The sequence below is a fragment of the Pseudoliparis swirei genome, chromosome 23, assembly GCF_029220125.1.
Source record: "Pseudoliparis swirei isolate HS2019 ecotype Mariana Trench chromosome 23, NWPU_hadal_v1, whole genome shotgun sequence".
Lineage (NCBI taxonomy): Eukaryota > Metazoa > Chordata > Actinopteri > Perciformes > Liparidae > Pseudoliparis > Pseudoliparis swirei.
The window spans coordinates 21,026,395-21,049,278 of NC_079410.1; the positions used below are offsets into that span (position 1 = coordinate 21,026,395).

General features: G+C 43.4%; 1 protein-coding gene across 2 annotated transcripts; it reads left to right on the forward strand.

Annotated features, from left to right (window-relative positions):
- The first annotated feature begins 3,125 nt into the window (after nucleotides 1-3,125).
- cntnap1 (contactin associated protein 1) lies at nucleotides 3,126-22,834 on the forward strand. 2 transcript variants are annotated; one of them, XM_056406939.1, is made up of 24 exons: nucleotides 3,126-3,911; nucleotides 7,467-7,568; nucleotides 8,845-9,038; nucleotides 9,284-9,437; nucleotides 10,048-10,251; nucleotides 10,540-10,724; nucleotides 10,968-11,117; nucleotides 11,241-11,502; nucleotides 12,165-12,314; nucleotides 12,399-12,573; nucleotides 12,706-12,812; nucleotides 12,925-13,047; nucleotides 13,325-13,528; nucleotides 13,614-13,770; nucleotides 13,857-13,984; nucleotides 14,103-14,276; nucleotides 14,387-14,605; nucleotides 14,718-14,957; nucleotides 15,064-15,303; nucleotides 15,479-15,606; nucleotides 15,763-15,856; nucleotides 15,990-16,220; nucleotides 16,311-16,355; nucleotides 19,445-22,834. In XM_056406939.1, exons 1-24 carry the CDS (start codon nucleotides 3,851-3,853, stop codon nucleotides 19,642-19,644), a joined length of 3,927 nt encoding a protein of 1,308 aa, XP_056262914.1. In that variant the 5' UTR covers nucleotides 3,126-3,850; the 3' UTR covers nucleotides 19,645-22,834. The 2 variants fall into 2 exon arrangements, 1 of the variants encoding a protein (XP_056262914.1); XR_008830629.1 differs by lacking the exons at nucleotides 16,311-16,355; nucleotides 19,445-22,834 and having other exon boundaries at nucleotides 15,479-15,623; nucleotides 15,990-16,076.
- The last annotated feature ends 50 nt before the right edge of the window (nucleotides 22,835-22,884 follow it).

A 22,884-nucleotide genomic window follows, 5' to 3' on the forward strand; every position in this document is an offset into this window, starting at 1 on the left:
TTTTTGTCATATATCTCATATAAAGCAAATCAGCATATTTCCCCAAATCTCAAACAAGATAGTTTGTTTTAAGTCTGTTAATTTCTCTTGACAATTCTCGGTTGCTTTTCAATTGTTTGCTGTTTTTATTTTTAAGTTTGTTATTTGTGCTTTAATATGTTTTATGCCTTCTCATCCAGGACTCCCATCACTTCAAATCTCAAGAGGACTATTCTGGATAAATAAAGGATAAAACAAATAAACAAAAAAAAGCAACTGTTTCTTTGTTTTGTTAAAATTCCCATGTAGTGTCCTAAAATAAGTGTGTTTGTCATCCCTGAAGAGTGAGTGGTCGAACAGGTCGTAGCAGCTGTCTTGGACGCACCAGTTGAGCTAACACTGGCGGGAGATCTTCAGAGGTGGGATCCCAGTCCAGGCTTCTCCAGCTGGGCTTGTTTCCAGATAGCCCCCCCGCCGGCAGGAGGTCATACCATTGTATGGACACCTGAGCGCCAGCTGCTTTAAGAGCCCTGTTTACAGCAGATCACCTGCCAGTATGCAGCGAGGGACGTCCGGTTCCCACAGAGGTGGTGGCCAGAAATAAACACCTGTCTTCGGGTCCAACTAGAATACAATCCTGCTGAATTAGACATTTTCTAACACCCCTCCTCAAACCAGCGACCGTCAGCGTTACTCACACATCAGATACACATGAATACGGCTCACCACACACAACTTGACAGATTCCATCATCCGTCTTCATGACAAGTAGCACTCAGCCATGATAACACATCAGCAACACTATCTCTTGGAAACATCTGGCCATGAGTCATAACTTGACCCCTGTTGGCGAGTGTGTACTGGTGGTTGTGGGCTCGGAGGTTTATGTCTATGTGTGAAACAGCTCCGTGTTAATGTGTGCTTTCGTACCCTCTGCACATGTCCGATGTAATGTAGCCTGCAGTGGCACCCCCATGGAAACACACACACACACACACACACACACACACACACACACACACACACACACACACACACACACACACACACACACACACACACACACACGATGCTAATGGGGGCAAACCAAAGTACAATCTGATCCCACAAAAAAAATCCCTGTGAGAAATGAGGCCCTCACGGGTCTCCACCTGGGAGTTTGTGTGTGTGTGTTTCTAAAGAAGTTAGAGGAAGACAGAGAGTGTGACCGGTTTGTGTGTGTCTGTGTGCCAATTAGTTCAAAGTGGAATACAAACTTAAAGTATTTCTTGTAGATGGGCACATTTTAAGCTGTTTTGGTAACTCGCATACGGCTCATTTGGGTCGTCAATGATCTGTCAGACTCGTTTCTGAACAGGTAGACTACCGAGATTGGGAGCATTTAATTGGCCTCCCAACAGACGGCGGATGGTGCTAGTTGGGCTAAAAGTGCAAACGAGGCAAAAGTGCTGACAGAGCTAATAGTGTTGACCTTGGGGAGGGGGCGGGGCGGGCTGTAACTCCCATTATGAGAGCAGTGGCGAGCATCGTCTGCTAACCAGTTGGGCACGCTCACGTGCACGAACATGCACTAAAGGCACGCGCAGTCAGCCCGGCCATGTACACAAGAGCACAGATCACGACACACATAAGGAAAGTGACGTCATTCTCTCCTCAGGAAACACATTGCTCCGATATATTTGAAGACATATAGCAAATCGTGGTTTACCTCTATATTAATGCTCTTTTAAATAAAGTGTATTAAATGTGCAGGTTTAATGCATTTTGGTAGCAGCAAATATGAAGACCTGCAGAATAAATATAAGTGATGACCTCAGCAGCCGTGAGAGAAACAGAGATCCACGTATGAGCTTAGTGTGACATCTAGTGGTCAGTAGTGGTTTAACTCTGACACTACTGCAGCTAACTGCAAAAATGACAATTTAGTTCAAATAATTAAAAAATATATATTCTTATCATTCAGTGTTGATTTTAATTCCCACCTATTGACTAAATGTTTCCATTCAGCTGAACTTATTGAACAAACAAGCTATTTAATTATGTATCAACTCACATGTGAAATGTTAAAAAAGTAATTTATGAATCCTAAAGCGATAACTTAATACGAGGCAAATTTATCAGCCTTGTTTAAAGATATTTAAGGTATTTTTTTCTTCTTACCTGGAAACAAGTCAGTATTTATTGTGAATAGGTGGAATTATTTCACCCCATAACTATTCCTGTTATGAAAATAAGAGGATTTAGGGCTGATTTGGGATATTTGGGGTATGTTTTACAGCAAACATGAAACCAAAATAACCATTACTTTGTGAGTGAGGTTTGGTGTTGTTACATTTGCCAGGAATTCTGTCCCTGACTGCTCTTGTTAATCAGTTTATCACTTGAGCTTTTGTGTTGTTGTTGTCCGCCCTATGTGTGGTTTAACCCCAAACAGACTTTATTAGGACTCCTCTCAACCGGTCTCTATGGTTACTATAAGGTCAAATAAGAGCATTGGAAAGGCAGATGGCAGTCCAGCCTAGCCACGACACTCACATCTATAAGCTATAGGTGCAGAGAGCTGATGTGCATGTGTTTGTGTGTACCATCTGAAGAAAACAAAGCAACAGCCAGACAACAACATGTGTTCTCAAACCCTTTTACTCATGCAGTCTATGGTCTGGTTTGATGTACTCCAATCTTGTGTTCTTCTCTTTGGCTTTGTTGTCTCTCTGCAGATATAACTCTCTACTCTTATGGTATTTCAGGGTTAGAAGCCAGTGGCAAGAAGCTTACAAACAATCTGATTTGATTGAATACACAGTAAATCCCACGCTGGCACAGGAATTCAATCTCGCATCACCACAGACACACTGCCGTCCCATAAACCCACTTCTTAATCCCAAAGCCTTTTTTATTTTGTGGTCAATGTTCCACCCATTGCCACAAATCCCCCTCTGCCTCAGTCTTACCCCACCCCCACCCCCCTGTGCGTGTGCGTGTGCGTGTGTGTATGTGTGGGTGTGTGTGCATGGGGATGAGTCTGTGTTCAGGCACAGCTGGCATCATCATCCTGTTCTCGGGCATGTTAGTGAACAGAGCACCTGGACAAGGTCAGACAGACGACCCGCATGCAATGTGCAGCCTGCTGGTCTGCCGTGGTTCTCACATGGTTCAGCTGCTGACACAGGATGTTAAACTTCCGATATCCTTTTTTGGAGTTCCGATCTGTTTTCCTGGAGAGAAAGACGTATTAACCGCCTCCTTGTGCACTCACTGCACTCCTGTAAGCAGCCACGAAAAGTGAGCCAACGGACGATTTGAGGAGCCAGGGAATTTCGAGAAGAGGACTCTTTGGTGCATTGGTGACGTGATCCATCACAGGGGATTTTGTTTTGCTTTTGACCAGTTCCACAAGACTTATTTGGAGATTGAAGAGGACCTTCTTCTTAATTGTTTTGGAAAAATACTATCACTGCTCCGGACTGAAAAAGTTTGTTCCCCCATCCCTCCCCCAACTCCAGTCCCTTCGTGCATCCAGACTCCTGCAGGAGGGGCGCAACAGAATTCCACTTCCACATGCTCTACAAGCACTCGGCTCGTTAACGAATTGGATAATGCAGAAAGCCAGACCATTACATGACGGTCATGTGATTTAAAAATAAATTAAAAGTCTAATAAAAGAAGAAGTGCGCGCTCTCGACGAAGTGCAGCATCGGCCCCAGCATCCAATGCGCGTCCCCGCCCCGGTAGAGGCTGCCCGAGATCCCGGGAAGAGGAGTTGGAGCTGCGCGAGTTAAAGTTGGGCTAAAAGGGGGGCGAGAGGATGCTGCAGAACAATCTACGATCATTTTAACGTAGACGATTCGGAGAAACGTGCACTAAGTGAAGGATGACTTGCAAAATACTGAGCATATGCCTCTTATTTTTGGGTTTTCAACATTGCTCATCACGTAAGTCCTGTAAAACAGCAATCGTTCCTCTATTATCGTCTGCTAGAGTGTTATTAAAATATGTCAAAGTGTATATAGGCTACATGCCTTATCTGCAGATTGTGTATCGTCTGTTTAAAAGTTGCAAGATAACATGCGGGTTATAAGTGGAAAATACCACTGGAGGGCGAAATGATGTTAAGATCGTTGAAGGGCAAAACACACGTTGCAAGACAGCCTTTAAAAAAAAAAATTAAAGCACAGGTCTTTACATCTCATTGCTTGTCTTTTGCAGCTGTCATTTTAGAAAAGCATTGTTTTTGTGGGATCACGCAGACCCTTCAAAGTGTAGCGGCACGCCGCGTCGGTCCTGCGGAAGGTGCGCATGGCTCTCTCCGTCGCACTGCTGTCTGCAATGCGGCGCTTTCGCTCAGCCGGCACTCAAGTTTCTGCACCGCGACTTCTTTGCCAAAGCACGATCGAGACTCTTATTTCACTATTCTGACATAATAATCTTCAAATTGCCATATGGCCGTGTGTGTTGCGCATATGAGGAGAACACGTGATTCAAAGTGGAGATTGCAGGGCACAGCGTCCTGACCGGGACCAGCCCACTGCAGTACTTTTTTTGTGTGTGGGTTCCCATCACCTCTATGTGAATTCCCGCATGATGCGTGCAAATGACGCGCGTGGATTCACCTGGCAGGGGGGGAACCATTACTCGCCGTTACTTCGATAAGTGAAGCGGCCATGTGGCGGGTTTATTTTGGACAGAGGTGGAGCTGATGTGTTTGGGGCTAAAATTGGGCTGGGAAAAAAAAAGGTGCCATGTAGACTTCTATCACAGAGTGTTTATGCATACTAATAAGCTGTATGAGTGATGTCAGTATCAGGATGACTTCATCAGCCTTTTCATTAACCCCATGCGCTTTGCGTGACTCATTCCTTTTTGATATGAGTGGGAGATCAAGTGGAGGGATGCTTTGTCACGTGACTTCCTATAGCAAGCTGAGCATAGGTGTACAGTAGTTATGGAGCTTCACGGGGATGCAATTAGCACAGTGTGCACCTTTCTGAGCTCTTTCTTCTAAGTTATTCCAGGCAGTTATAGACAGTTTTCATACGACGCCATGCTCTTGATTATAAACTCTGGCACATGGCATGCTGATAAGTGAATGGTGCTATCTCACTGTCCTTATTAATAAGTGAATGAACAGAAAATGCTGCAATAGAGTGGACGTTTGTGTATACATCATGGGATCACAGAGTGCTTTCCAGTAAGTGTGGGCCTGTGGGTTTGGCTTGTTGTGGATCCTGTTGGTATTGTATTGGACAGGCTGACTGTATGTGGAAGCCTGCCAGATGGAAACGGAGGCCCAGGTCCGGAGTACAGTGACCCAGCAGCCTTGGGTGGGGCTGAGGCTCACTCAGGAAGTAGTGTGTGCGTTTGAATCAGGAGGATGTGATGCATGCATCTCATGGTTAGCAGCACGAGCAGCAGGAGACATGTTTGCTCCATGTGAAGGGTATGTTGCTTTGCGTGGAACGTTGGCTGTTTTGTTCCTTTAGATGTGACAATAAAGCAGTTTACGGTCTGAATTATAACCTGGTGACTGGATGCTCTGCACAGGTTTCAGGTACACTTTTTGTTGCTGCGTCATGATAACAACGCCCACTTGGGTTGAGAGAAGCAGGGAGAAGTACAAAAAATAGCAAGACGACGAGTGAGAGTATGTGAGGTAATGTGACACAGTGATCATAAGAGAGACTGGAGGATTCAATGGAGGGAGGAAAAGAGAGAGAGGTCTCAAGAGTGAGGGAGAGGAAGCAATGCATTGCAAAGGTGGGGGTGTCTCGAGGAGCTGCATGGCCCGGATTAACCTGCTGTAGTCTGGGATGGAGGCGCTCAAATTCCCCTCCTCTACTAAACATTGAGGGATATAAACAAAATCAATACACCTTCAGGCTTTAGCTGCAGACACGTTTAGCCTGCAGCAGTTGTTATGAGCCATTTGAACAGTGACTGGTGTGAAATGGCTCTACGGCGTAGTGATGGAGGGATGCATCGCCTGCAGCATAGCAGGGGATTCTGTTTGATAACGATGGAGAGAAATCCCCCCTCCGCCAGGCAGACACAGAGGCAGAAAGTCAAGGTCATATTTCACTTGCTCAGCACATTTCCTCCACCTGAAAGAGCAGCGTGTCCTTGCACTGGAGGTGACAGAACTCATGCTCATGTGACAAAGAAAGAAAAGAAAGCGGCGTATTCGCGCTGTATATAACGTCTCGCGAATGTTTCATGTGTTATTTAATGGAATGGGAATGAGGATGGAAGCTCTCCACTTCCTAATGTCTGCTCCCCTCTCATAGTTATTTCAAATGTGAGTCTATGCAGCACCTTCCTCATCCTGCTCCATCTGCAGTCTGCATACTTATTCTGCTAATGTCTCCGGTTTCAGCCAATGTCTCCTGCCCATGACCTCTGTGATCGTAGGATCAGGAACTACAATGGCTCCTGTTTCCTAGTTAACAACTTCAGAAGTTTGGAGGGGATGTTTTTTTAATGGGGGAGAAGTGAGAGAAAGGCCAGCTCCCATTCACCTTTATTTAGTTGGTTATTTTCTCACTCAGATTAAATTTTTTTGAATTAAAATAAATATTTTAATCTGCCATACCTTCATATTCAAGTAATACCTGCAGCCTATCTATATTATATATCTTGTAATCGGAGTCAGAGAGCATATTTTGGCATTTAAAATGAGACACTGTTTCTCTTGCAGCTCGAGGTGAGCGCATCGTGCATTTATTCGCAGCAGTGACACAAGCAAGATTAGGTGGAATTATGGTCAATTTTAATAGCCGTTGTCTGGGGAGCAAGCCTGAGCAGATGGGTGTCGGTCCCATCAGTCTCATAGCTACGTGCAGAACAGCATCTCAACATGACCAAGCCACATTCGGTGTATGCCTTTGACTTTCCTGCTCATGAAACTGCCTGCGCTTCCAAAAAAGACAATATATTGACAGACACACAGACAGACACGTACACACACCCACAAAGAAATTCATCACGCTACACAGGACCAGACCTCTTTTGAAAAAGGGAGGGGGTGTAACCTCATGACTTTCACAACAGTAATCTCAAAGGTAGCATGCATAACTAATAGCCGTCAGTCTCATATTTCCCCTCTCGTTCCGCTCATCCTGTGAAGAAATGAAAGATGATGCACGCTCAAGTGGAGATGCCAGGACGTTACATCTTAAAGGAAGCCATTGGGGCCATGCGTTGCTGTGGAATATGAATATATGACCTCGCTGTATGCAGCTGAAAGACTAAATGTGTTTTTTCATGCCCTGAATTTAATTGGATTGATTCAGCCAAATTCGTATTTATGTGTAATGGAGCGTGAACTAACCTCTAATCATACTGCAGATGGTTGGTTCTTATCGAGCTGTGCATCTGCGCAAGTCTCTGTTGCCCAGAATTATATCATCTTGAAAGTGATTTGAATCCTGCATTTTGAAGGGGCCTCTTTTTATTTACTCCTGATCTTGGTGTCTTCTCCGTTGTTACTGCAGGAGAATGTGTTGATCCGCTGGTCTCCAGCCTCTACGCCTCCTCCTTCCTGGCCTCCTCCAGATATAACTTTCTTTACTCTGCCAATTTTGCGAAATTGTATGGTAAGTTCCTAATTATAGTGTCTTTAAGTTCATCCATGATTGCACACCATTCACCGTACAGACCTTTCTAATGGCAGGTGGTTTAACTTATCTCTGCAGGAAATGCACAGGTGTACAGTAACTAATCATATTAATACCAGCACTAGTCCAGTTAGGTCATGTTAGAAGTTAGACTAGTTTTTTATAAGTCAACATTTTTCGTGTTTGGGACACTTAACACTCATTGGGGATCTTTAATTTTCAATATATAACCTACTTTCACTTTAGCACAGAAAAAAGGGAGCTCAGATTACACAAACTATCATCTGAAGGAATTTATAGTGCAGTTATTTGTGGTATCTGCTTGTAAATTAGCTTTCAGATGGAGGCCTATTTGTAGTTGGCCTACAATTAGGTAAATACATTTCTGTTGTATTAGCTCATCTGCTAACTAGAATGGGCACTCGGTAGAGCGCATACCTTCGCATATCACAAGATTGGGCATTGAATTATGAACATGTTGGCATTAGTTGCATGCCAATTAGACAAAAATGTATCGTGCTATGGTAAAAAAAGAGTTTGACCTTTCCATGACCTTGACCTTGACCTTTGACCCGATCGATCCCAAAATCTAGTCAACTGGTCCCCGGATAATAAACAATCATCCCACCAAATTTCATGCGATTCGGTTCAATACTTTTTGAGTTCTGCGAAAGATTTTGACCTGTTCATGACCTTTGACCTTTGACCCGATCGATCCCAAAATCTAATCAACTGGTCCCCGGATAATAAACAATCATCCCACCAAATTTCATGCGATTCGGTTAAATGCTTTTTGAGTTCTGCGAAAGATTTTGACCTGTTCATGACCTTTGACCTTTGACCCGATCGATCCCAAAATCTAATCAACTGGTCCCCGGATAATAAACAATCATCCCACCAAATTTCATGCGATTCGGTTCAATACTTTTTGAGATTTGCGAATAACACGCATACAAATAAATAAATAAATAAATAAATAAATAAATAAATAAATAAATAAATAAATAAATAATAAATAATAAATAAATAAATACACGGCGATCAAAACATAACCTTCCGGCATTTTCAATGCGAAGGTAATTACTAAAGGCCTGTTATAACTAACAAAACAGTACAATAGATTAACTTAACACCCCACATTAAACAGGATGTAAAAATGGCTGTCACAAGTTACAAGTTCAGTTGAAGTCCAACTGCTTCGGTGATCATGAATCAGTCACCCCTCCAGTGAAACTCTCCCTTTCCTCCCCCTCAGGCAGCAGTGGCTGGTCCCCATCCCAGAGTGACAGGCAGCCATGGCTGCAGGTCGACCTGGGCAGGAAGTATCGGCTGGTGGCCATCGCCACCCAGGGGACCTTCAACTCATATGACTGGATCACCAAGTACACCCTGCTCTATGGAGACCGACCGGACTCCTGGACGCCGTACATCATGAATGGAGGCAACTCTGTAGGTATCACTGAGCCAGGGTGGTTGTGGTGGGCGAGGATTAACTAGTCAGATGTAATCTTTACAGGCGATTCAGAGGGCGTTCTATTAAATTCATTGTCACTGGCACTGAAACGAAGAGAGCGCAGCATATTATCTCTCTCAACACTGACGAAGCTAATCTCATCATCGTTGATAAGCGCTATACCACCATTGCAGTGACTCAATAACTCTCTCCCTTATTTCTTGCTGTCATCTGTTTGCAGACGCTTCCTGCGAATTGGAATTACTATCAGATTAAGAGGAATGTCTTCCATTACGCCTTCACTGCTAAACACATCCGTCTGCTTCCTCTGGCGTGGAACACAGAGAATGGGGGGAAGATTGGAGTGAGGCTGGAGCTGTTTGGCTGCTCTTATGGTAACAATGACTCATGAACTCTACCCAGGGCTTTACAGTTTCTGATTTTATTCCAGGGACATTCTACAATACCAGAATTTAATGCCATTTTATAATATGCCATTAAATCTCAGTGCCAGATATGCTACAATATATTCCTAGTTAATACACAACTAAGCTCAGTAACACCTGGTTTATACTGAGAAATATATACAATCCAGGATATGTGCCATTAAGCATTTAACACATTCCTCCCTGGAGATAAATAAAGTATCTATCTATCTATCGATCCATCCATCCATCTAACCATCTATCTATCTATCCAACCATCCATCGATCCATCTATCTATCTATCCAACCATCCATCCATCCATCTACCTATCTAACCATCCATCCATCTATCTATCTATCCAACCATCCATCCATCCATCTATCTATCCAACCATCCATCCATCCATCTATCTATCCAACCATCCATCCATCCATCCATCTATCTGTCTAACCATCCATCTATCTATCTATTTACTCCGATAATCCCTAAAACCCAATGCTCAATGAGTCTTATATGCACGTCATATCCTCTGTTGTGTATTTTGAACTATTGCATCCATTTAAAAAATGTTATCTGCAGACTCCTACGTACTGCAGTACAACGGGGACGACTCGGTGGTCTACATGTACCCAGAAAAGAGATCCCGTACACAACACGACCACATTGCCATCAACTTCAAGACCCTGGAGCAGGACGGTCTGCTGCTACACAGTGAGGGGATTCAAGGAGACCTCTTCACCCTGGAGCTGAAGAGAGGCCGACTCTACCTGCACATCAGCCTAGGTAGAGAGTTGTTTGATGGATAAACAAAGTCTTTTTTAAAGGATTTGTAATCCCTTAACGTTGACATTTACTGTATAGATATTTCAGACTTATGGGCGAAGAAAATATTGGCATGTGAGACATCTCAGAAAGAAGTGGGTTTATCTAAATCTTTAAATAGAGCAACATTGTCTGCAGAAGAGATCTTAATATATTGCTGAACAATATTGTATGACATTAATTTGACCTGATTTAGATTAATACTTCAAATGTTTATTTCCCCCTGTCCTTGGCCTCTTTTTTTCCCAGGAAGTAGTGTAATACACAAAGTTGATGGTCGGACGACACTGACTGCTGGCAGCCTTCTTGACAATCTGCACTGGCACTATGTCACCATCAAGCGCCAAGGTCGACAGGTGAACTTCACCGTGGACAGTCACACAGTCACAGCCATCTGCAAAGGAGAGTTCACACACCTGGATCTGGACACGCAGGTAACTCACAAACAGATCTCCTCTATGTGTAGTTAAAAGTATAAGTAAAGAAAATGATCAATGAGCTGTATGCTGAAAACATTTAGCTGTATGCCTCTTTGGAGGATACTTCAAAATAGATTTTTCTTACAACTTGAAGGCAAATTGTTTCATTCAAATATTAATTTGTGCATTTATTTATACCTTGCATACATTTTCTCGTCAATGATATGGTAATAAGTACCTTACTGCCTTTGTTCCTAGTTATATGTAGGTGGAGTCATAGAGAAAAATTTGCCTCACCTGCCCACTACACCAAATTTCCGGGGCTGCCTGGAGAACGTCTTCATCAATGACGTCAACATCATCTACAAGGCCAAGAGAGAAGAACCTGAAATCCGCATTCCACGAAAGGTAGGGCTTCATACGAACCATCTCACCGCATCCCAGGAATGTTGCTGCTTCCGAGTATAAAACAATAACATATCAGAGAAAATATGTTTCCTGTAACTCGGATTTCTCTTTTTCACCCTTTAGAAAAAGATGCATTATGCCTGCAGGGACATGCTGCTCAAACCGATGACTTTTGCCGGGCCCAACAACTTCCTGCAGGTGCCGGGCTACTTCAGGAAACCACGCATGTTTGTCAAGTTTAAGTTCCGCTCATGGGACTACACAGGGCTGCTAATGTTCACTCGATTTGCTGATGACCTGGGCGCCCTGGAGCTGGGACTGAGTGAGGGACAGATCAACGTCACTATATTCCAACCCGGGAAGAAGAAACTCCAGTTTGCTGCAGGTGGGTTTAGGCAGTTTCTTTTGGACAGGTCGAACAGAAAAGATAACATTTAAACATTTCGGAGCATCCACTTTTGAATACCTCATTCTATTGACAGGTTTCTAAAGCCCGCCCATTAGTTACTGGTAATATCAGGTCGTTAAAAGCTCACTTCTCACTTCTAGACAACAGCTGTGGATTGTGTCTGTTGAAATGACAACTGGTGCTAACACATCTCATCAGCTAACACTAATATTAACTCTAAAACTCAGTAAGGTGTCTGAAACCTTTTCCAGCTGACGTCTTAAGGTTCCCAGCTGATGTTAAGGCCTTCTAATAAGGGTCTTAAACATGCACTAGAACGCTACATACTTGTCAGCCAGGCTGCAGCTTATGTTATGGACGATAAAAACACACTCTAATCGTGCTTGTGTCTTTGCATAAGTTAAAAGAGACACAGACAAACTCATTAGATACCCAACAAAGCTACAACCTAACCTGCCATGCCTAGTTACAACTGTTAGGCTATGATTGGACAATCCCTATTTGGGGGCGGGGTTTAACTAACAGTTATGAATTTATATAGCGCGGCAAGGTGCAGTCAATGATAAATGCTGCATGAGATCTCTCTACTGAATCTGATTGTAGAAGCAAAGCATGACAGACATTTCTCCAATTTTTAGGCTACCGGCTAAATGATGGTTACTGGCACACCGTGGATCTGGCAGCCAGAGACAACCTGCTGACCCTCACGATTGATGAGGAGGAGGGCTCTCCACTTAAGATCACCAATCCCTTCACAATACAGACAGGAGACCGCTACTTTTTTGGAGGTGAGGGCAATTGTTAAAAAACCTCCTGAAATCAACTTACAAATCTGCACGGTCCATTACACACGTTTGCTTTCCTTCACTTAGGTTGTCCAAAAACCAATAACACAATACGAAAGTGTGAGACCAAGCTGAACCGCTTCCATGGTTGCATGCAGCATATCTTCATCGACAATGAACAGCTTGATATGGAGATGATTCTGCAACGGCAGTGGGGGCGCTATGCTGAGTTGTTGTTGGGCACTTGTGGCATCACAGACAGGTAAGAAATATCACCAAAGGTACAACATGCATATGCTTTATGATTCATGATACATTGATATCAGGAACATTGCACAAGGAAACAGATAAACATGACGCAGTAAAACCATCTTCTCATGTCATTTGTTCACAGATGTAGTCCAAATCCATGTGAACATGAAGGCAGATGCATCCAGTCCTGGGATGATTTCATCTGTCTGTGTGAGAACACCGGCTATAAAGGAGAGGTGTGTCACATGTGTAAGTGCTGGCCGCCAATCTTTTCAGTTTTATCACTATTTCTTTGCAGTTGGTTACACTTGGCCCGTACCGTCCTAACAATAACAAATTGATCATCTCACCTCTCGAACAGCGGTTTATAAAGAGTCATGCGAGGCCTACAGACTCAGTGGCAAGTATTGGTCTGGAAACTACACCATCGATCCTGATCTCAGTGGGCCGCTGAAACCATTTGAAGTGTACTGCAAAATGAAGTGTAAGTATTCACTGTCACATAAAATACAGCTCCGTCCGCACTGTGGGTTCAGTGTTTGCTGGATCCTCAACGAGGTGTTAATGAAAAGCTTTGGAGTCAGGTAATATGAGAACTGTGTGCTGTAATTTGATGGAAAAATACGAGACAGTGTAAACAAGATAGCATGGTTATCTCTCTCTCTCTCTCTCGCTGTGTGTGTGTTGGAAAAGTGCACATTTTCTTATTTCTCTTTTACCATTTAATAACCACGCCGTATATCTGTTGTGCCTCTTCACAGCATATAAAGCTTGGACAGTGATCCTGAATGACCGTGTGGACGGTACAAAGGTGTCTGGGAGTTCAATAGACCGACCATACATAGGAAATGTCAATTACTGGAACGCCTCCTGGGATGAGGTCACAGCTCTGGCCAACACCTCTTTGTACTGCGAGCAGTGGATCGACTACTCCTGCTACAAGTCCCGTCTCCTTAACACTCCAAGTAAGTCAGCTCATTCATTTGTTAGTGTGCTCATGGAAAACAAGAAATATAGTTAACTAACACAATATGTATTTTTTTTAAATAGACGGAAGACCTTTTGGTTTCTGGATTGGCCGTAACAATGAGAGTCACTATTACTGGGGTGGAACATTCAGAGAGGTCCAGAAGTGTGGCTGCGCCATCAACCAAACCTGCACCGATCCCAAGTTTCAATGCAACTGTGATGCCGACTATAGACAGTGGTGAGAGAGGGGACACATTCAGCAGGTTTAGCTTGTACCTGTGACATTTACGAGGAAGACCTAACATCCCCACTGTGGCTTTTCAGGTACTCAGATAAGGGCTACTTGGACTTCAGAGACCATCTGCCCGTTCGGAAGGTGGTGGTCGGGGACACCAACAGGACTGGCTCGGAGGCACAATTCACCGTCGGGCCCCTCCGTTGCCATGGCGACAGTGAGCTTAAATTTCATGGGTTGTGTTCACACTGTGATGTTCTGCTTTGTTGAAGGGTGACAATTTATTTTGTACTATATATACATACGCAGTACACGTATCTCAATGTTCTCCAAAGGAAACATCTGGAACACAATAGCCTTCACCAAGCCCACCTACATCACCTTCCCGACCTTCAGGCCCGGCTCCAGCGCTGACATCTCCTTCCACTTCAAAACCTATCGTGACCACGGCGTGTTCTTGGAGAACTCTGATGACCAACTGCGAAACTTCATTCGGCTAGAGATGAATTGTGAGTTGACTCATCTGCTACCAGGCAGCTATTCTCCTCATACAACTGATGCATCTAACAATTACTGTATTAAGAAATATATACTTTCCATGTCATCCTTTCTCTTCCAGCGACCCACAACCTTTTGTTTATATTCATGGTTGGCGATGGCATCGTTAATGTGACACTCCGCTCCCCGGTGCCACTCAATGACAACGAGTGGCACTTTGTTCAAGCCGAGATTAACGTGAAGCTTGCCCGCATCAAGGTTGACTATCAGCCTTGGGCCGTCACACGTTTTCAAGGTCAGACTTTCGTCAACATGAAGTTTACGCATCCTGTCCTAGTAGGTAGGTCTCCTGAGGTGAACTTGGATATTTGGCGTGACATACAGTGGACTTATTATCTCTAAACTTTTGAATAAAGATGAATTACCACTGATAAAAGTATTATTTATATCAGGTGCAGCCAACCGCACCCTGAAACCTTTCTTGGGGTGTCTTCGAGGATTGCGGATGAACGGTGTTCCTATTGATCTTGAGGGGAAAGTAAATGAAGAACAGGGTATAAGGAGGAACTGTACTGGGCAGTGCCTCAATGCTACCATACCATGCCGAAACAGTGGCCAGTGTATCGAGGGCTATGCTGCCTACACGTGTGACTGTAACAACACAGCGTTTGATGGTTTCTACTGCCATAAAGGTGAGTTCATGCATGATTCTGACAAATACATTCACATAGTAACTGACTTCATCGGCAGCAATACATTGCGACTGATATCTAATTCCACAATGATCTTTTTGTCAAGACATCGGAGCCTTCTTTGAGGTTGGCTCGTGGCTGAGATACAACATACGAAAGAAGCCTATAACCAACGAAGCAGTATGGGCCAACTGGATCGACCCGCATTTCGACAACTTCAGCCTCGGCTACAACGACACGGCAGATGACATCGAGTTCAGTTTCAGCACGGTTCACACACCAGCCGTGTTGCTCTATATAAGCTCCTTCGTCCCAGACTACATTGCCATCATCCTCAAGATAGACGGTAGGGGAAGCTCAGAAACAGTCTGTCTGAGAATGTGAAAGCTGGTAGCAGATTCATGGCATTCATAGATTAGAGAGTCAAAATCTGTCAAAAATACTGCACAGGTTGATGGAAAGCAGTTACTCATGACAAAAAGACGTCTATGTTATTGACGTCTTTTGTTTCCTCACTCTAGGTAGTGTCGATCTGAGGTATAAACTGGGGCTCATAACACACAAATTCCAGCTGACACACCGAAACCTGGCAGATGGATACCCCCACTACGTCAACATAACCAGACACAACAGAACCATTAAAACACAGGTTTATGCTGATCTGTGGTTTGTTATTTTCATTGAAATAATAGACTGTTGTATACAAGGAGAGAACGTGAACCAGCTTTAGCACCCACTTTAGATAAGCTTAGCATAAAGACTGGAAACAGCTAACCTGGCTTGTATTATCTTGCCCTGCCCACAGGTGGATTACATGGAGCCCATAGTGGAACTGATAACCATAGTGGAGGACGCCAGGTTTGACTCTCCCAAGTCCATGTTTATGGGCAGAGTGATGGGTAAACATCCATTTTACCAATTGTTGATTTGAACACCTGGGCTAATGTTTTGTTCTTGCTGCCAGTATTATTATTCTCCTTATTTTGAGTTTTCACTCTTTTCGTGTTTTTTCTCCCGTTTCCACTCTTTCAGAGGTTGGTGACATTGACTATGAGATCCAGAGGCATAATGCTCCCGGCTTCATCGGCTGCATATCCGGGGTAAGATACAACGTCTACGCCCCGTTGAAGGCCTTCTTCCGTCCAAATGAAACCGACCCCCCGGTAACGACACAAGGATATGTATCGGAGTCCAACTGTGGCGCCTTCCCTCCTGTCCTGGGTTATGTACCCTGGGAGGTAGACCCCTGGTTTACTACTATAGGTGGGTATATATATGGCCCGTAATGCATCTGTCTTAAAACAGAATATTACTCTGTGGTCATCCACTTATTTATGTACCTCTCCCTTTCAGAGTATATTTATATCCACGATGACCTAGGCCTGTTTTGGATAACAGGTAAGATCTGCTTCATTACAGAATTAATTATTAATTTTGAAGCACTGCTTCTTTCCCTCGTTTCTGTTTTGCTGATGATGTCCCTCGTCTCCCATGTGACACACATCAGACATTTTCTCTTTCCTTTTTCCCTAAAATCCTATAATCCTAAATTATAGGATCAGGGTTTTTAAATTCCAATGTGGGTTTTTGAATCTTTATTTAATTGTCTGACTGCTCTCTTAAATTAATTACATGTGGGACAAACCTAAAAAAACAAAAGCAAACAGACAGATTTTTAATGCATTGTCATCATACTGGAGATTTTCTTTAATTGCATTTGGTTGAGGTCAGATTATCTTTTTAATCCATATAAAGGAAAATAATGAAAGTAAAATAAACCTATATCTTTTTGCAAGAAAACAAATAACTGTGGCCCTATATCTCTATATCTATGGATTTCTGGGAGGGGGGGGGGACAACATTTAATATACTTATTCCACAATTTAATCCCCATGATAACCCATGCGCCATATTACAAGAGCAGTGTTGGGACCAGATGAACAGTTTCCTGCACAGTATTAGAGATGATGAAAAGAATTAGAGCAGGTCTCTCTGATGAGCGGGAGAGGCTGGAGTCTCAGGATTAAACTGTGGCACAGAGACTGTCTGCTCCATCTCTGTCTGAGGCCGTTACCGGATCAGCTATATTTAGTCTGCATTGCCGCAGCTTACTGTTCATCATTGATGGATGTTTCAGTCTAATAGTTCATTCCAGAATCTGATGTATTATGCTAATGCAGGACATCTGCATGCGATTAATAATGCGAGCGCTTTTTCAATCCTCCCAACAATGGTCCTCCGTGGTTATCAGACATCTGTTATACGGCGTAGGATAAAAATGTTAGAGCTGAAAAATATTGTTGATGAAACAAAACTGCCAGATATTGCAGTCCATTTTTCCTTCATCTGTCCTGTGACAATATCACTTTAAATACAATTGTTGTGTCTTTGCTGTTCTGAGCTCTGTGTTAGGCGCTGTGTTTCAGGAGCACCGACCTATTTTACATATCCATTAATTAAGGGTATGAACTTAAAGACACTGAAGGCCGGGTCCATTACACAGTGAACACACTGACTGATAGACAAAGAAACATAATTGTAGGCAATTTAATGTCTGCAGATTTGAACCTGCATGACTGACGGGAAACCCAAGAAAACACATTCAAACTACACAGAGAGCACACGGGCTGAGGCCTGAACTGCTGAACAATAATAATGGCTCACAGGCAGCTGCTCTGTGAATACTCAGGGCCACAGTCTTATAAAACAAGTGAGCACATTACAAATCTAGCATTAATTTTGGAAGCTGACATGCCCTTTAACAATCAATCCCCAAAAAATAGGAGCATATGAGACGTGTTTTGAAGATCTTTTAGTCCTGCTTGCCAGGACTAAAAGATCAGAGGATATCGCCTCAGTCTTCACAAGCCTCATGACTACATAAGATCCTCATCCTGGTGTGTATATCAGATGATGCTCTGACTTCGCAAACACAGCAGACGTCTCAGCTCACAAAGCCGCCAATCTCCCTCATGTCCCAAGAGCTTACTTACTCTGTATCCAGTGAGATTGACTTGAGCAAGTTATTTATAATTTGTACTCACTTACAATCTACCTTTATGCCAGTTAGCTGGCTGTCGACCAAACGGCTGACTAGCAGGGTCGTAGTCCTTCCACTTCATAACCCTACAGACATCTACATACTGCAGACTGGTCCATGTTAACCGTTAAAAGGACAGTTTGTGTCAACGACACACCCTGCTCTCTTGAATTCACAAATAGAACTGTTGAATATCTCGCATGCCTCCCCAGTGAATGGAGAATCCTAAAAGCCTTGATGTATAAAAGCAAATGGTGTCACGGCTGGCGTCACGGGTAGCGAGGTGCAGGAACTCACAGGACACGGTGTGGACAACAAAAAACACTTTACTGAGGCCAAAAAGGTAACAAAAAACAACAATGTCCAAAAAGGGGCAGGCAGAGAATCGGCAGTCAGGGCAGGAAGGCAGGCAGGGTCAGAACAGGCAGAATACACATTAGCAACAAGAAAGACGGGACTACGGACCAAAGACAACAATCCAGCAATAGACAAGGGAAAGACAGGCAAAATATATAGGGGGGGGGGGGGGGAAACACAGGTGTACGACATAAGAACAGGTGTACGACATGAGACAGTAACGAGACGAGAGTGGCTGAGGGCAGGTGAAGGGAATTAACCAATCAAGGAGACAGAGGAGACACAGAACAGGGCCCTACAAATGGAGTACGTGGATGAGGCGGCAGTGCTGCTCGGGTTCTCCGATCATGGGAAAACACAGCTTCCTTCAATAACTGAACTCCGGTCCAAACGCAGTGAGCAAACACATGTTCATTTTGAGGGTGAAATATTCCGTTAATGTTGTTGCAGTTGTTACAAAGCTGCTTTTTTTGTCTGGCCTTCTGGCCAGTCTGCATCAAAGACTGATGCATGATGCATTTGTGTATGTGTGAAATGCTTATCAATGTAAACACAAAGCTCGTGGCACCAAAGATGTTTGTAGAAATACAAACTGATTGATTCAGTATACACATGCTCTGTAAGATGTTAGGACTGCCTTCCTGTTAGAAAACAGACTTGGCTGATATAATCCAGTCAAACAGTATTTCCAGAAGCCCCTCTTTCCTCATTGTATTACAGCAGTGGTTCTTAAGCTTATTGGAGCTAGTGCACCCTGCAAGCTTCATCGGTGCATTAGCCGAACCCTTCGTGATTGGAAAAATAAAATATGATTTCTTCAAAACAAAGCTAACGAAGCTGATTGGCTTCCATTCAGGTCTGCGCATTGACTTCGCAAAGCTTTTGGTGTGAACGCAGCGTAACACGGCCAAGAAAAATGAGGAGTTGCCCAAAATTTCGGCAGTCAATTTTTTGCTAGTGTGAACCGAGCTATACTGTGTGTGTCTCTACTCCTGCCAAACCCCTGAGAGTGACTCCTGGGGTTCGATCGAACCCAGGTTAAGAATCACTGTATTAGAGGTTCACTCTGTGCTATTTTCTTATCCTCTAGTCATTGTCATCCTGGCGCTGCTGCTGCTGTTTGGAGGCATGTACAGCATCTACGTCTACACGTACCAGCAGAAGGGAAGCTACCGCACCAACGAACCCAAGAACCTGGACTCCCCCAGCAGCTGCAGGCCGCTGACGGAGACCCTGAGGAGGGAAAAGAAGAACCTCCCGCAAATTGAGGAGGAGTTCAGGAGCGACTAGCGTCACAGGACCTTTGGGACAGTGGGTTGGGGAGAGGGAAATATTGCTTTCGACAACCGCAGATACCTGTATTAAGTTTTGTAATTATTTCATTCTTGATTTTTCTTCCTTTTGTTTTGGTTTGTGTTTGTTTCCCAGGGTTGAGTGGGATCAGATGCCTGGTGCTCTACATAGTATGTATTTTGGTAAGGCTTAAAAGTTCACATCAAGCCCCATGTTGCGTGAGTAGCCAACAAGTCTCACGCTGTGTTGCAGGGTGAAATACTGAAGTGCCTCATCTGAGCGAGCTTGATCTGAAGTAACATTATAGCGCATTCAGAAAGAGTATACATTAGACACTCGTGGGATCAGGATTTAAGGGATGTTTAGTTACATTTAGAACATCAGTTAAATATAATCTAACCCTTTTTTTCAATTTTTTTCCTGAGCCACTTTCAAGATCAATTAAAGCTAAACAATATCTTACTGTATATATCTATTGCCATCTAAGATATACCTTTTGATGACAATCTCTAGTGGAGCCATTTTGGGGATTTGAGCAGAAAGCACATCTGTGAACTAAACCAGTGCAAAACCCCCCCCCCAAAACAGAAAACAAAACTGGTGTTCCTGAATAAAAACATCCAACCGAAGGGAGAGCGCACTGACCAGCATGGAGCTTTGAGATGATGCATATAGAGATCGTAAAAGGTACACATGCTTATATTTGTTGGATTGCAGCCTATAACAGTGCATTACCTATACAGAATTGGCACATGTAAGTGGTTCAGAGTAGCCATCGTCTCAGTAGATAGCGACTTTGCCCATCACAGTATGCTCAGATTCCTAAACACATCCTCAGCTACGAGAAATGAGAGTGTGATGACATGTAGACACTCCTCCTGGTGCCAGAGCTAACAGGCTGTTGCCGTGTTGCAGAAATCAAAACAATGAGGCGATGAAGCCCAGCTGGGACCGGGTGACCTACATATCATCTTCTCATTCCTTCTGTCTTATTTCTCGTCGCTTGTAACGATGGTCAAGCTGCCAATAGCTCGGTGCTAAAGAGAGTTCGACGCGGCACACGTGTCTCACGAGAGTATAACGAAATGATCGGTCTTCTCAGTCACTTCATCCTTGGTAATGAGCATCTTTCAGGAAACAGCTGCTCCCGGTGGCCCTGTGGAGAAGCACACATATAAACACACACACACACACACACACACACACACACATACACAGTAACTTATGTACAGAGGACCCACAAGTGTAAATGCTAATCTTATACTTCCAACTCATACTGCTCCAATATTGTTGCATATTGCCGTAGGACAGTTAGCCGATCATGCCGTCAACACCACCACCACTTCCACTTCCACTTCCACCGCTGCTGCTTATAGCTGCTTTCAGCGGAAACATCTACCTGTATTGTCCAATAACTCACCGCAGCGCTCCTTGATACTAAAGCACTCTTGTGTAGGCCCATGAGGAAGTATGAGTTTGAGGAATAGTAACACATTTGTAACATATCAGCTATGCATTTGTAGAGCATGACCGCACTTTGCAGTAAAATGCAATAATATGAGCTTTTTTCAGCCTCTAATGGTGTAAACGTTTAATTTGCAGATGCACAATAGCAAGTAGGATGTATTGAGTGTATACGTGAATATATGAATTATGTATTAAGCGATTTTTAAATTTATTCCTGTGGTTTATGAACAGTGAAAGGGAGTGCTTTGAATGTAAATCCTCTGACTGTGTAATGTATGAGCGGACGCTACAGTGAAGACCTTGCTCAAGTGTTTTCATTGTCGGCTGCTTAGCACTGAACGTAAACTTATTCACGGTAGCTTTTTGGAACGCTCAGGATAAAGAAAGTACAGAACATGTTCTCTGTAGCACGAATACACCTCCAAAGGTCAACCTTGTTTGTTTCTTCCAATATCTATATATGCATATATAAATATGGGCAGAACTGTGCAACATTGTACAGTGAAAGGATGTAAAAACTGCAATTAGCGTAAAGGCACTACTTCCTAACTGTATGAAAATGTATAGAATCGCCCAAAACTGGCTATATTTTTAAGAAAGATGCAAAGTGGTGAATGATAATGAAAAGTGAGCAAACGGAGTGAAACTGTTGGTTTGTGATCGACACCAAGAATAGTTTGTGTTTTTGTTAAATAGACAATCGCCGCTTAAAGCAAGCCAACACACTTGGGCCAAATATGCTTTGTTGCCTCTTCGTAAAGAGTAGCCTACTCATGTGTCATATAAATGTATACGCCTCACTCTACTCATTGGTTAACGGACCTTAAATATTAGGCCGAGCAGTGTCACGTCATTTGCCACTCACAAGTTAATCCTGCGTGGTCCCTGAGCGTGTGTGTGTTGTGTGTGACTGACTGGATGTCTACATGTTTGTGTATTCATCGTTTTCCCACCAAGATACTAATTTTAAATAACCACTCTCTTTAAAAAAAACAATCATGTGCACTGATGCCAACTTACTTATCGTCGTGCACCGACCGGAGAGGAATGAGACATAAACGAGGCCTGCGTGTCTCTCTGAGTGACTCCTCCATGTTCAGGCTTTAGTTGTTTGTAGATTTCCAGCACATTGAATCTGTGCTGATCGGATCCCACGGAGAGGGTGTGAATCAAAAGGCCAGTAGAGGGAGTCAGGAGGATGTTGCTCGCACACTGATTTCTGCTTATTTCACCAAATGTGTAACTTTTTGAGTGCTGCTTTATGCTTCCTAGTTCATCCTAAGATTAACATCTGAATTAAAATGATAAACACACTTAAAGGGGCATGAAGTTAAATCGGGGCGATGAGAAAGTTGTGATTTGAGACTAACTTTATTTTAAGTATAGCCATTAAAATACTTATAAAGGCCGTAATACTTTTACATACGTATGAATCTGCGGATAGCCTGTGATATCAAACATCATCCGAGGATGAAGCACCAGTGAGTATGAGGCAGGTCAGACCACTCCTCTGCACCATCAAATCCTTCTGGTACCAGACATGATCATCACAGTTGTGTTTATGATCACACTGAAATGTGGGAGTTTTCATGTTTCCTCTGTTCTTAAGTCTGCTTGTTTTCCTTTTGTAATACTTTCACTGTAAATGACCATTACTGTGTAAATCAAGGCAAAGCCAAACTCAATAAAAAAAAGCTTGAAGGAAATTGTAAATCTGTAATTTAAGGCGAGATGTGTTTTTTGTTGTTGCACAGACAAACTCAGAGACAC

What these genes read in the sequence shown, in the direction of transcription:
- cntnap1 (XM_056406939.1), top strand. Translation starts at nt 3,851, where the DNA reads ATGACTTGCAAAATACTGAGCATATGCCTCTTATTTTTGGGTTTTCAA. An exon ending in GATGCCGACTATAGACAGTG is followed by an intron (nt 13,771 to 13,856) that starts GTGAGAGAGGGG and finishes GTGGCTTTTCAG; the next exon opens with GTACTCAGATAAGGGCTACT. An exon ending in CCTCCGTTGCCATGGCGACA is followed by an intron (nt 13,985 to 14,102) that starts GTGAGCTTAAAT and finishes TGTTCTCCAAAG; the next exon opens with GAAACATCTGGAACACAATA.